The 13,484-nt window shown below is 32.8% G+C and overlaps 3 protein-coding genes across 3 annotated transcripts; 1 reads left to right on the forward strand and 2 right to left on the reverse strand.

Annotated features, from left to right (window-relative positions):
- Positions 1-897: 897 nt before the first annotated feature.
- On the forward strand, positions 898-5,009 carry LOC104824561 (sugar transporter ERD6-like 17). The gene is made up of 18 exons (XM_010556657.1): positions 898-1,011; positions 1,287-1,349; positions 1,512-1,601; positions 1,702-1,761; positions 1,869-1,934; positions 2,220-2,285; positions 2,371-2,446; positions 2,553-2,617; positions 2,975-3,067; positions 3,155-3,235; positions 3,317-3,401; positions 3,658-3,701; positions 3,799-3,861; positions 3,990-4,049; positions 4,158-4,211; positions 4,337-4,396; positions 4,516-4,630; positions 4,735-5,009. Exons 1-18 carry the CDS (start codon positions 898-900, stop codon positions 4,848-4,850), a joined length of 1,371 nt encoding a protein of 456 aa, XP_010554959.1. The 3' UTR covers positions 4,851-5,009.
- A 650-nt stretch (positions 5,010-5,659) lies between these two features.
- LOC104823740 (superoxide dismutase [Cu-Zn] 1-like) lies at positions 5,660-8,690 on the reverse strand. The gene is made up of 8 exons (XM_010555444.1): positions 8,584-8,690; positions 7,628-7,722; positions 7,431-7,532; positions 6,913-7,008; positions 6,732-6,763; positions 6,564-6,639; positions 6,320-6,373; positions 5,660-5,877 (listed from the first exon to the last, which is right to left on the reverse strand). Exons 2-8 carry the CDS (start codon positions 7,701-7,703, stop codon positions 5,855-5,857), a joined length of 459 nt encoding a protein of 152 aa, XP_010553746.1. The 5' UTR covers positions 7,704-7,722; positions 8,584-8,690; the 3' UTR covers positions 5,660-5,854.
- A 1,892-nt stretch (positions 8,691-10,582) lies between these two features.
- On the reverse strand, positions 10,583-12,754 carry LOC104823741 (acyl carrier protein 2, chloroplastic-like). The gene is made up of 4 exons (XM_010555446.2): positions 12,627-12,754; positions 11,798-11,896; positions 11,385-11,507; positions 10,583-10,936 (listed from the first exon to the last, which is right to left on the reverse strand). The coding sequence occupies exons 1-4, from the start codon at positions 12,678-12,680 to the stop codon at positions 10,805-10,807; spliced, it is 408 nt and encodes a 135-aa protein (XP_010553748.1). The 5' UTR covers positions 12,681-12,754; the 3' UTR covers positions 10,583-10,804.
- Between the last annotated feature and the right edge of the window lie 730 nt (positions 12,755-13,484).

The following is a 13,484-nucleotide window of genomic DNA, read 5'->3' on the forward strand; positions in this document are numbered from 1 at the left end:
ATATAACGACCGTATTTTTCTGGTCAACTACATATTGAGATGAAAAACATTTATCTGTAGCAAATTGGTGCTAAAATATAATGTTTTCCTAAATATTCAAATGTATATATGAAATCCTAAAACTATCGAATTTGTCAACCAAAATTTTTGCTAGAGGAAATTGGGAGGGGGAAAAGGGTTTGAAAATTCACGAAAAATTTATAAGAGAAAAACTATTGATATTTCCAAAGAAGCGACGTAACTTTTTATCGTCTAGTTTTAATTATTTTCTTTATCATATCTTTTACAAAAAAATTAAAAATATGTGTTAATTTAACTTTTAAACATTTAAAGTAATTTATTTTATCCTTTTTTTTGTAGGATTTAATCGAATCATTATTATGTAGAGTCCCCAATATAGAAGTCTTTATTCTTGTTTCAGAACAGAAACCAAATATTTACTATAATAGTTTTAATGGTTACTAACTTTGTTAACCATTTGTTTCTTTCTATCTTTATTTTTATTTATTTTGTATCTATATAATTTTTTTTTCACTCTTTATTCAAATTATGTTATAATAATCTAAGATTTAGCAGTTATTTAGTACATGAGAATCAAAGATCTGTGAGCAATGGCGAAAGTTGCCATTTTTGTTGAAAAAGATCTGTGATTATTAATTTTCGGATTCAAAATCATTTTGGTCTAGTATCTCTTGTGGCTATAATGGAAGCCAATACCATATATATACATATATATATATATATGTGTGTGTGTGTATAACCAATCAAATTCAGGAATCTATATTTACGAATTTCTCTATTTTCTTGTAGAGCAGGAGAGAGAAACCAAAGTGGTTCTCCATGTTCCCTCGGAAAACAGAGCGAGCAAGAAGACATTTAAGAAACAAAAAACTCAACATGAAGACGACGGAGCCTTTGCTTAGCCACAAAGACGGCAATGGTGACGTCACCGCCGCCTTGTTGTTCGCCACCTCTGCCGCCGTCTTCGCCTCCTTTAGCCTCGGCTGCGCCGTAAGTTTACCATTATATACACACGTGCACATATATATATATATGTATGTATGTATACGTTAATGTAATAAACGCAGATTTGTGAGATTTACATCATTAATTAATTATCCATGTTTGCCCCAATGGAAAATAATACTAATAATACTAATATATATATATATATATATAAATAACGAAACTCTTTTTTAACGTTCTTATAATTTGGAAAAAAAAACATATTTGCATTATTATTATTTTTGTCTTCATTTAATTGATTAATTTCGTTTTATGAACAGGCGAGCTACTCGTCGGCAGCAAAGGATGGGATCAAGGAAGAGTTGGGGCTCTCCCTTGCAGAGGTAACTTCAAAAGAGACATCATCGTACCGATAAGGACGACGATTTCTCGACGTAACTGTAAAAATTAACACCATGACGGCCGGAAAAAAAAATTGTTATCAAACCCTAACGATAATATTCGATAATCCCGACTGATTTTAAATTTTTGTTTCTATTCTGAAGTATTCGGTTTTCGGCTCGTTTTTAACACTCGGAGCAACCATCGGTGCTTTATTTAGCGGAAACATAACGGATTTAATCGGTCGAAAGCCGGTAGGTATTCCCTTATCTTACAACATCGATCTTTAGTTCTTTTAACAGAAGTGTATCTTGTTCTATGCATCTTTATATATAGTTTTGGTTTTGAATTCAGACGCTATGGTTCACCCAATCACTCTTCATCATCGGTTGGCTCGCAGTAGCGTTTGCTAAGGTACCAATCTATTTTACCAAAAAAGGGTTTTTTTTTTTTTTAATTTTATTTTTGTTACCGAGCAATATTTTGATTCAATTCAGTTTGGTACGGACTTTGATATATAGGCTGTTTGGATATTGAACTTTGGAAGACTCTGCTCGGGAATTGCTGTTGGAATACTCAGTTACGTTGTAAGTTATTTACGTCCATAACTGAAAATATTATTTAAAAAAACACAATCAAAATAATATGTAAAAACATTTTTTTTTAAATATTGATAGCTAATTAAAGAGAATGTCTGAATTAATTAGATTTGCTATTAAACTTGATATCGACTTGGAGGTGGAAAGCTGTCCAAGAAAGATATGCAAACTCATGAGCTTTTAAAACCACTAAATTAAATTATATAATTCTCGTGTATATTTATAAAAACGTGTTTGTGATGTTTCTATTATTTTGTTATCTATAATTTTCAGATTCCTGTTTACATAGCCGAGATAGCACCCAAAAACATCAGAGGAAGATGTATATTTGCCAATCAGGTAATTAATTTAGGGTGTATATATATGAAGATAATTTTGATTTAAAAATTTTGTTATTTCTATCCATTTTTTATAAATTGTACAGTTATTTCAAAATTGTGGGATGGCTGTTGCGTATGCAATCGGAAATTTCGTATATTGGAGATCGTTGGCATTGATAAGTAAGTTATTTTTTTATTTTATTTTTTCAGATTTATGATGTAAGCAAAATCTATATGAATTCTGATAATCATATCGAATCTTACACAAGTTTCATATTTATTTTAGGCGTTGTACCTTGTTTTGTTCAAGCTTTGGCTATGTTCTTTGTTCCCGAATCTCCAAGATGGTTGGTGAGTATATTTGAAAATGACAATAAAATTTTAGAAAAAAAAAATCTATTTAATTGTTGTCTAATAAAAAATTTACTTTTTAAAATGATAATTTCGTTTTTCTCTCTAAATAGATACTGTCTTATATTGTTATTTTTTAAATATTAAGCACAGTCTTTTGAAGCATTGTCATTTTAATAGTAATTTCATCGTAAATAAGAGAAACAATATTTTCAAATCAATTACGATTAAAAAGGTTAAAGTATATGTCAATAAATTTGCTTTTTTAAAAGGTAATTGCCTCATTATGTTGAATAAATTATATATATATATATATATATATATAATTTTTATCTCATCAGGTAACTTTCTTTGCAGGCGAAAAATGGTAGGGAAAAGGAGTTTGAAAATTCTCTACGATTCCTCAGAGGAAAGGATGCTGATATTTCTAAAGAAGCCCAAGAAATTATTGTAATTTCTGTTTTGCTAATTTTATTTTTCTTACGAAAATTAGTTTTTAAATATAAAATAATTTATTTTCACTTTTTTTTTTGTTAGAATTGGGTTAAAGCACTTGACAAAGTCCCACGATCGAAGTTTCTAGATTTGTTTCAGAAGAGATACAGCCATTCACTCACGGTAAGTTTTTAATTACGAAAACCCAATTTTTTAAAATTTCAATTTCATATTTTTACTTTTAAATTAATTTACTTAGTTTAGGTGGTAATCGGATTAATGCTTCTGCAACAATTAAGTGGAAGCTCCGGCATAGGTTTTTATGCAAGCTCCATTTTTCAAAAATCCGGTAAATCAAATGAGATTTTTATTATTATTATTATTATTATTATTATTATTATTATTATTATTATTATTATTATTATTATTATTATTATTATTATTATTATTATTATTATTATTATTATTATTATTATTATTATTATTATTATTATTATTATTATTATTATTATTATTATTATTATTATTATTATTATTATTATTATTATTATTATTATTATTATTATTATTATTATTATTAATTTTTGGAATTTTGTTTGAATAAGATTTTCCCGTAAGCCTCGGATCGACGGCGATTGCTGTTTTGATGGTATAAATTTTTATTTCCCAAAAAATATTATCAGTTAAATTTCAATGCCAAAAGATGTTTTTTTGTTGACAAAGTTATTTATTGTATTTGTTTTTAGGTACCAAAAGCATTTTGGGGTCTATTTCTTGTGGATAAATGGGGACGAAGACCCCTTCTTATGGTTAGTTTTATTAAATGACATATAAAATCTTATAAAAAAATCAAAATAGTGTATTAATTTTGAAATAAATACACTGGCTATTAACTATTTTAAATTCCAACACAAATATATATATTTTTAAATAATAGGTATCTGCCACAGGATTGTGCCTGAGTTGTTTGCTTCTTGCGGTTTCCTTTACACTACAGGTAATTTTATGCTACAAACAATACAACATTTATTAAATAAATCAATATTAAATAATTGAAATAATTAACGTTTCGTTTTATTCAATTTCTCTTTTGGTCACGGAGCAGGCATTGGAGTTATTGAAGGGAATCACTCCCATTATGGCATTCGTGGGTGTTGTGGTAATATTTATTTTATCACACGAATATTAAGCTTACCGAATCTCAAATAACTAATAGTAAAATATGTCGGCATTAAAATTAATTTTGAATATCAAAATACTAATTTTTAATTGTCTTTTGCACAGGGATTTACCGCAACATTTGCATTAGGATTTGGAGGACTGCCATGGATCATAATGTCAGAGGTAAACAATCCATACATGCATGCATACGTATATGTTTTTTCCCTTTTTTCATATGAATATATATATATATATAATTACCGACCATTTTCTTATAATATATATTAATTTGTGGGTTTCAGATAATTCCTCTGAACATCAAAGTTACAGCAGGAAGTGTTGCCACCTTTGCGAATTGGTCAACCAGTTGGGTCATCACTTACACTTTTAATTTCCTCTTAGAGTGGAGCCCTGCAGGTAATTAATTAAGATAATTAATCAATTAATTATTAGTTACAAATGATAACTAATTGCGGATCCTTACAGTTCATATAATTTAATAAAAAATTGTTTACATACAGGAACGTTTTATATATTTGCCGGTGTATGTGGAGCAAGTATTTTGTTCGTATGGTCGATAGTTCCCGAGACCAAAGGGAAAACCCTAGAAGAAATACAAGCTTCATCTGTTTGCTAAAGGGTTTCAACCATTATCGTCGCAATCTTCCCAATCCGAATTCGAGTCCTCGTTAATTTTGTATAAGATTCGCTTTACCAACAAAAATATGTAGATTTAATAATAATGGGTCTTTTTGCTATGTGTTGTTAACTTGTTATTGATGGCCTTGTGAATACTTTTTGGGAAAAAAAAATTATAAAACATATTAAGAGAATAAAAAAATATAAATTTTGGAATAATTTAATCTAATTTTCTAAATCTGAAAGCCCAAAAAAAAGATGTTTGAAACAAGTTTTTATAAACATTCCGCCAAATTTCCTCAAGTTTTTATAAACTGCCCACAATTGTTTAATTTGGCGTCAGACCGTTTTGTCTCTCATGTTCCTGCAGGAGCTGAAGGAACTGAAGACATCGAAAGCTCGCTCGCTCATGGCTAGGAACGTTCCTCCCATTACAGCCTTTGTTTTCTCCGACGGTCACAGGGATCACATAGGAAGTGCATGAATCCGTGATACCATAACCAACATTAGAGTTTTGTTTGCCTATTTCGAGCGTCCAGATCCCCACGAGCTCGCGGCTCGGTCCGGACATGTCTTCAAGTGAGCAAAGATTTACTCCATAATCTCTCTACTTGTCTATATAGTTCGCGTGCCAAACAAACGTTCACATTCTTTAGATTTGGCTAACACCTGTTTAAAACCAACTCTTCTATGAAAATATCAATTTTGGAAAACAAAGTATTCTCAATAATCAGAATTTTTATTTTATTTATCAGAGAAACTAAATTGATGAAACTATATATCAACTTAAAATGAAGAAAAATGATCTAAAATGATCAAATAAAATGACTCAAATAGAATCGTAAAGACATTTGTCTGTTATTCATTAACCCATAATAAAATGTCCATGTTGTTCATGTCCTGCAGAAAGTGTTCACATTTCAATGGATAGATCCACAGATCAACACACCACACTTAACAAGATTCCATCTTTTTTATTCACTTGCTCGGGAATGATCTCTTTTAGCCCTGAAGACCGATGATACCTGCAACAATGGCAGATGAAAAGAGCTAATTACTCTCTATTCAATGGCATATATAAACAAAGTTAAAAGATCGGTCAGGATGACATTCTGAACGATAATAGCATTGGGAGAAGCCGAAGATGATGATGATGATCCGCCTCCTTAAAAGACTCGAGGTACGATAAAATTATCTCAGATGAAATCATCGTAATCCAGATGAAAACACGGATTCAGTTCCTACAGGGAGAATTCTATGGTGTAAATGACAAAAGTATTTGGGTTCCGACTAGAATCAAGATAGTTTTTTAAAACAGTCGTGTTAACCAATTTTGACATGCAAACCTCAAAAGAAGTTCTAATAACACTTTGTAATGGTTAAAATAAAGGGTTTTACTAATTTGAAAATAAAAAAAAATGAGAATTTTAGAAGCTTTCTTTATGAAAAGGCCCTATATTTACTTACCACAAGCAACTCGTCCACCAGCATTTCCAGTTGACTTGCTGAGTTCATGGCCACCTGGAAATAGACATTGAACATGTCTCCTGTTAGAGAGAGGTCTCATATAGGCAATAAACATTGTCAGATGTGAAGTCTAACGTTAGCTGTAGATACTGATAGCATGAAAAACACAACTATGGAAATGAAACAAAGGACTTGAAAACCTATAGCTTAAGTGAGAATTGCAAAGAGGTATTTATTTACTTACCCTTTCCGAGATCATCGGGATCTGCATGGACAACAACAGCCCTTCCAATGATCGAGTTTGGTCCAGTTAGAGGAATCTGCAAGAAGAAATTTTGTTTCGTTCACTATCACTGAGCCAGGTTTTCAGAAAAGAAATTTGTAGCATGTAACAGGAACACAAATGACAAACCTGGTTGTCCACAATTGTGAAGTTGGCAGTTCCTGAAAATGAACAAAACGTCGAATTTTGCCATTAACCGGCCGAAATAATCAAATCAAATTCAACAGAGCAAACAAATAATGATAAGGTTGAATAGCACAACGGCCACTTCTAAGCTTGAGGGTGAAGGTACAAGATAGAGAAAATATACCGTCAGCTCCAACAGTAATGTTTCCTAGATCGCCAGCATGACGGTGTTCGTCCTCCGGCGCACCATGCTCCTTACCAGCAGGATTGAAATGTGGGCCTGAAAATGACGATTGATCAATAGATCAACGTGGACTAGAATCCAATTGGTAATAAATGAGGAACTCTAAACAGTTTCAAGCAATCCAAGATACTAGGTGTTTCAAAGTTCATAAACATTGAACATCATCTATGCATGTACAATGATGTAAGAATAACATATGCACCCATTTAAGACAAAACATATTTGTACGAAACTGTGAAATAACATAAGAAGTTAAGAACTTGTTAGGTTCCCATCTACTGTGAGAATACTAAAATCAAAGTTATCATTTTTCTTTAGAAATCCTTGGAAACTTTCTAATAATACGCTAAAATTGTGTCAATCAAAACAAATTTAGTTGGATATCTCAAGTCCTAGAGGGAAACACCATCTTCTCATCCAAGGAAACACGAATCGACATAAGGGCTATTGAATCGTACCAGTTGACATGCAACCATTGGTAGTGTCCCCAAGAGCATGAACGTGGAAACCATGGAGACCAGGCTTAAGACCAGAAACATTTCCACTCACATTGGTCGGTCCTGGAATCCAAATAGTTCGAAAGATTAGCCAAGACAAGAACATAAATCATTTGAAAACGTCGAAGAATCGAAATCTAAGAGCAGCGTAATCCTACCATCTCCTTCCTGTGCAAAGTTGATAGTTCCTTTAACACCCTCGCTGCTGCTCAAAACTGCCACTGCCTTCACCATTTTGAAACTGCTTTGTGATCTGCGAAAGACAAAGCCTTTTTAAATCTGCATATATGAAGAACTACCATGTCGAGGTATGCATACATATCAACCAAAGTCATCAAAACGAGAAAGAAATTACTCTGCAAAATCAGAACTCTCCCAAACTAAGGACAAAGAACAACAAAGGAATCAACAAGCCCACCAAAAAAAGAAACAATAAACACGCAGTTTCTTAAATCGACAACAAAACGTAGTTAAAGCTACAACCGTTTAGAAGAGCTATCAGCTTCTGTGCACTAATCAAAACAAAAGGCAAACCCAAAACATCTCAGGTGGTTTTGAGCACCTAACTCATCTTTGGTGCATTTCACTTCACACCCATCAGATAAGATCCAAAATTCAAACGAAATCACTTCGATCCAAACGAAAACTAACTAAATCTGTAATCACATCTTGGCATATAAAGCTCGACTGCAACATCTATGGCGTATTAACTCTGACGTCAAAATCGGTGGCTCATAATTAACTAGCCTTAACAACTACTATTGTTGACGCAGAAATAAGAACCATCGAAATCAAAGTGAAGAATCGGAACAGGTAACGATCAAACCCTAAACCATAAAAATCTAACCATTTGCTCGAAAATCGATCGATCTATCCAGACTTCGGATCGGAAGCCCCCGGGATCAAAGTGAAGAATCGGAACAGGTAACGATCAAACCCTAAACCATAAAAATCTAACCATTTGCTCGAAAATCGATCGATCTATCCAGACTTCGGATCGGAAGACCCCGGGAAAGAGGTCAAACGGAGAGAAAACGCACCAAAAATTCACCCATGTTCAACAACATAGAAGAAAAAAAATTCAGAAAATGCTGGAGGAATCAATCTTACGTACCTCAGAACACCCCTTAGAGAGAGAAAATTATCAGTGACAAAATGCCAATGGAAATGCCTGAGATTCGTTGATTCAGTATGCTCTTGAATATATAGACGATGGCCAACTGTGAGATGGCTATTCGTTTTAATTTATTCTGAATAAATTCTTTCACGAATTGACCCCGATATTGTTAAAGTGTTTAACAAGCGCCCCAAACTCACAAATAGTATAATAATTTATTAATCTCTTAATAAATCCTGTCTAAATTAGATGGCGTATTGATTTAATAAATTCGTTAGCCAAATTATCAAAAACAATTCTAAAAATTACTACAACTAGAGTAAAATTGATAATTTTATGCATATATCATTTGACTATAGTCAGATATTTTAGATAGGGAAAAACAGTTCCTTTGAAACGGTGGATTTATTAATAGGAATTAATTGTTCTAGAAGAAAATAAATTTAGGATCTAATTGGTATTTTGACAGAAGTTTGTGGGTTGGTTCTGCAATTTGTTATTATCATTTATGCCTCCCTTTTTTTTTTATGAAGGGAACATTGAAAACGAGCGTAAAAATGGCCGCGCCTGCTGGTGTTTCTAGGACCTTCGTCTACCTAAGCAAGGGAGCGTTTTGTCATTTTGCGTGACTCCTAATTTGACAATTGTATCGCAGTGAGTGGTACTAAATTGAATATCTTACTCGTGGCCCGGTCCACGTCGGATAACCTTATCCCAAACATATATCCATAAAAATCATATAATTTTTCTTTCTTTTTTTTTTGTTAAAAAAAATTAAAATATAATTTTTATTCTTTCCCAATGCTCTGTGGTGTATTTGGAAATTGCGAGTGATTCGAACGAAAATTCGATTACCCAAATATTTAAATCAAAACAGAATCAAAATAGATAATAAAAAAATTAACAAAAAATATTAAGAGAAAGAGGGATCGCCCAACAAATTAAAATATGAACATTAAAATAATAATAATAGTATAAATAAATCTTCAAAGGTTACATACAAAAACTTATAAAAAAAAACTATATGTTTTGGATGTCGAAACAAATTTAATGTAATTTAGTATATATTATAAATATAAGAATAAGTTTTAAAAAGGGCATAAAGTAAACACAAATATAAAATTCTTGGTAAAAGGATGGAAAATCTAAAAAAAAAACACTGAACTTTATAATTTTAACAAAAAAACACTAAACTTTATTTTTTGTCAAATAAACATTAAACTTTTTAAAGAATCTAAAAAAACACATAACTTTTTAAATGATCCAAAAAATATATAATTTTTTTTTGCGATTATAAAAAAAACACTGAACTTTTTTAGTGATCTAAAAAAAATACATGAACTTTTTTCGATTTTAAAAAAAAACTAAGTAAAATAATCTGACGTGTTTGCATTTCATTGGGTCACATCATTTATTTTATTTATTTTGACAATCGTAGAAAAGTTACGTATTTATTTTGTCAAACTTAAAAAGTTTAGTGTTTAATTGATAAAATAAAAAGTTTAGTGTTTTTTTTTTGTTAAAATTGTAAAGTTCAATGTTTTTTTTAAGATTTTTCCTAAAAAGATTCTGGTAAAAAGTTTTGTAAAATAAAATATAGAATTTTAATAACAAATCTGTCGCAGGAATGGAACAAAGTTACTGCGGTAAAATCAAACTTATCATAAAAGCGCCAACTTAAGGTATTTTTAAATAAGAAAGAAAACCTTAAAAATATAAATAAAAGATTTACCGAAATGAAAATATTCGTTTTTTTAACATATACCTAAATTCATGATACAAAATTCGAAAAAAGATAAAAGTAATCTATTAAAACCATGTGTCCAATTCGACAGCCAAGAACTCACGGGTAAAAATAAGCAGACAGCGAACAGTCAATAATAAATAAAAGAAGACATAATAATAAGAGAGCTTCATATTCACATTTGTTTTTATTCTTCACTATCTTATTTAGTTCACGTCTTATAATTTTCAATATTTTCCAAAGTCGAGGGGATGGATAAAAGGACCAAAAACTAAATATTTATCGAAAGAGAAGTCTCAGCAAGAAACCATCGAGAGAGCACTTCAAGTCTTAAAAAAAAGAAGAAGCAGAAGCAGGGTACGAGGACAAGCATTTGTAATAACTTCAAAGAATTCGACAGACAATATCTAATGCTAACCAAAACAATAAGTTCAACCCGGTTTTGGCTTTGGCTTACTGTCATCATCAGAGTTCTTAGTTATCGTTCTTCTCCTTCAAGAGCTCTTCGATGGCATCGGCCGCCTGCTCGATTGTGGCGATAGTCTGAGCTTTCTCCTCGGCCAGGGTGATCCCGAACTCCTCCTCCAGTCCCATCACGATCTCGACCTGAATTCCAAAATGAGATTCACTTCCAGATAAGAGAGCTTTTTTCCGGTTGGTTGGCCAAAACCAATGGCAAGTAAATGGTATCTTCGAATAGTGGAATGGCCAGAAAACCAAAACCAAAAAAGGGTTAGCTTATGGTTGTCATGCACTGTATTCATCTAATCATATTCGACATATTTTCACGTCCCCTCATGTTGGCCTCTTAGACGAGATTCATAGCATTGAGGATGAGACCTCGGCCTAGACATGGAGGCGGACCATCACTTCTAAAGTGTTACCTTAGTCACTGCTAAATCATCCCCAGTTTCAAGGATATTGATTAGGTAGTTAACATGAAATCTAATGAATCGCTCTTTAAAATTTTCGGAGAGCCCTTGAGAGGCACGAGTAAAACACATCGACAGTTGGGTCCAATGAAGAGATGTTAGAGAAGAAATCTGAAGATTACCGTGTCGAGAGAATCAGCACCGAGCTCGGTAAACTTAGTTGCAGCTGTCAATGTTTCTGCATCACCTAGCGAGAGCTGTTTCTTGACGATACCACACACCCTCTCCACAGTCTTGGGCTGTGCCTACTCAATGACAATCAAAGGGAATATATTATTAATCTTATGCACATGCAACTCAATTCCTAAAATGCGTCGTAGAGGGACCCAGAAACAGTTTCCACGCAATTAACCAAGTCCCTCTAACATAAAACCCAAGAACATTTTCTCATATTGTATCCATCATTCCAAAGGCTGGCTTTTTCCAAGCCTATTCAGATCAGCAAAGCTATTATCATTTCATGGATTAAAGTTTTATATTTGAGCCATAGAAAAGACAAAAAGTAAACACCATTAGAAAGAACAATGTAGCTTACAAGGCACGAGAACCTCAACCGGGCAGGTGACGGACGAATTGTGAAAGAGAGATTGCTCCTTCCCTGGCTGAAACCTGTAACGGGCTTAATAGCCAGTGCCTGCCCATCACATTCCACGATATCATTACCTTATAAGTACAAAACATTCACTTAGAATGCAAGAGCCAGACAAGCTTTAACGGTGTAGGAAACCAGCACAAGGCTTTTCTTCCAACAGAAAGCTATACAGAAATAAACAAATCTAAATCCACAGAATAAGCTGCACTTACTCCACTTCCACACATTCATAGCTAATCCAAATTCAGAAACAGGTGAAACCTAAGAATGTACCAAAAAAGAGTAAAGCTAAACAACATTCAATGGAGGAGATCCACAATTTCCGCTGAGCTAAATACAGATAAAGCCCGACATGCGAGAGAAAAATGGATTCAAGAAACAGAGCAACGAGTAGTTCCGAAAGCAGCATTTTCACCCTTAAAGACTACACATCGATAAAAATGCGATGTCCTCAGAGGAAAAAAAAAACATAATCACAGCCGTGTTCAGCAGATCAAAGTAGAAGGGTATGAACATAACTAACAACACTGAAACGAGATCAATTTTTAGACAAAGCAAAACTAGATCGAGAACAGCATCGCATGAACCGAGAGCGCAAAATCAGACACAACATCTTCATAAACAAAAAGCAGAATCAGACAATCAGATCAAGATCACCAGAACCAAACAGATCCAAGACGCATCGGTGATATCATACACGGCAAAAACATGGAAAGAAAAATAGATCGAAAACAACCGATCTTCGTGATTAACGAGAGAGAAAGATATATACCATCGGGCAAGGACGAGATCGCGTGGAGGTCGATGCAGCGGTGACGGAAGCCATGGATCCCCTCGAGAGAGATACAGAGAGGGGGGGGGGGGGGAGAGAGAGAGAGAGAGGGAGGCGGAGAAGACGAAGAGCGTGAAAGTGGGACAGGTGGGAGGTTTTTATAGTACTATGGGTTATTTATTCTGAGATTCCAAAGAAGCCAGGAAGAGGAGGTACAATTCCGCATTTCAGGTGGGTTGGTGACTGACAAATGGGTTAACAGTAACACGTTTTATAATATTATTATTAATAATTTAATTTAATTTAATTTAATTTCGAATTTTTACTGGCCCAAATAAAATTAAAACGGAGCCTGTTTCAATCAAATTGGGCGCCAACTGATTGTATAAATACTTTGGGCTAAAAGTAAAATTTATAAATTATTGGCCTGTTTGTCCCCCCCAGAGGGCCTTGTGTGCGCTTTGGTTTTTGGGGTTTCGTAAACATTAATCATTATTATAAATTAAAATTTACATTGAACCATTACTTCTAAAAATTTAAAGAAAAAACAAAGTTTTTTGTTTTTTTTGGGGTTTTTTTAGATGAATATAACTCTATATCTAACTTGAAATCCATATATATTATACGTAAAAACTGTAAAATAATTTCTATAAGAGAACCATATAAAAAATACAAAATTAGGGTTATAATTGTCGTTTCCACGTTTTTATGGTTGTATATTTATATAGTGTAGTGTTATAAATTTGTGAAATTGTCATTTTCACTTCCATGGTTACGGAGGGAAAATCCGGAAGTTCCAAAACAAAAGGTTGGCACATATTTTTCTGCGTTTTTGGATAAGATATTTAAAAGGGTAAA

This window comes from Tarenaya hassleriana, unplaced genomic scaffold, assembly GCF_000463585.1.
Source record: "Tarenaya hassleriana unplaced genomic scaffold, ASM46358v1 Cleome4, whole genome shotgun sequence".
Taxonomy (NCBI): Eukaryota; Viridiplantae; Streptophyta; class Magnoliopsida; order Brassicales; family Cleomaceae; genus Tarenaya; species Tarenaya hassleriana.

Coding starts and splice junctions, on each gene's coding strand:
- LOC104824561 (XM_010556657.1), top strand. CDS start 898: ATGAAGACGACGGAGCCTTTGCTTAGCCACAAAGACGGCAATGGTGAC. Junction 1,935..2,219: donor TTGGAATACTCAGTTACGTT/GTAAGTTATTTA, acceptor TATAATTTTCAG/ATTCCTGTTTACATAGCCGA. Junction 3,702..3,798: donor CGGCGATTGCTGTTTTGATG/GTATAAATTTTT, acceptor ATTTGTTTTTAG/GTACCAAAAGCATTTTGGGG.
- LOC104823740 (XM_010555444.1), bottom strand. CDS start 7,703: ATGGTGAAGGCAGTGGCAGTTTTGAGCAGCAGCGAGGGTGTTAAAGGA. Junction 7,533..7,627: donor CTTTGCACAGGAAGGAGATG/GTAGGATTACGC, acceptor TTTGGATTCCAG/GACCGACCAATGTGAGTGGA. Junction 6,640..6,731: donor TCACAATTGTGGACAACCAG/GTTTGTCATTTG, acceptor TTCTTCTTGCAG/ATTCCTCTAACTGGACCAAA.
- LOC104823741 (XM_010555446.2), bottom strand. CDS start 12,680: ATGGCTTCCGTCACCGCTGCATCGACCTCCACGCGATCTCGTCCTTGC. Junction 11,897..12,626: donor GATCTCGTCCTTGCCCGATG/GTATATATCTTT, acceptor TGTGATGGGCAG/GCACTGGCTATTAAGCCCGT. Junction 11,508..11,797: donor GGTTGAGGTTCTCGTGCCTT/GTAAGCTACATT, acceptor GTCATTGAGTAG/GCACAGCCCAAGACTGTGGA.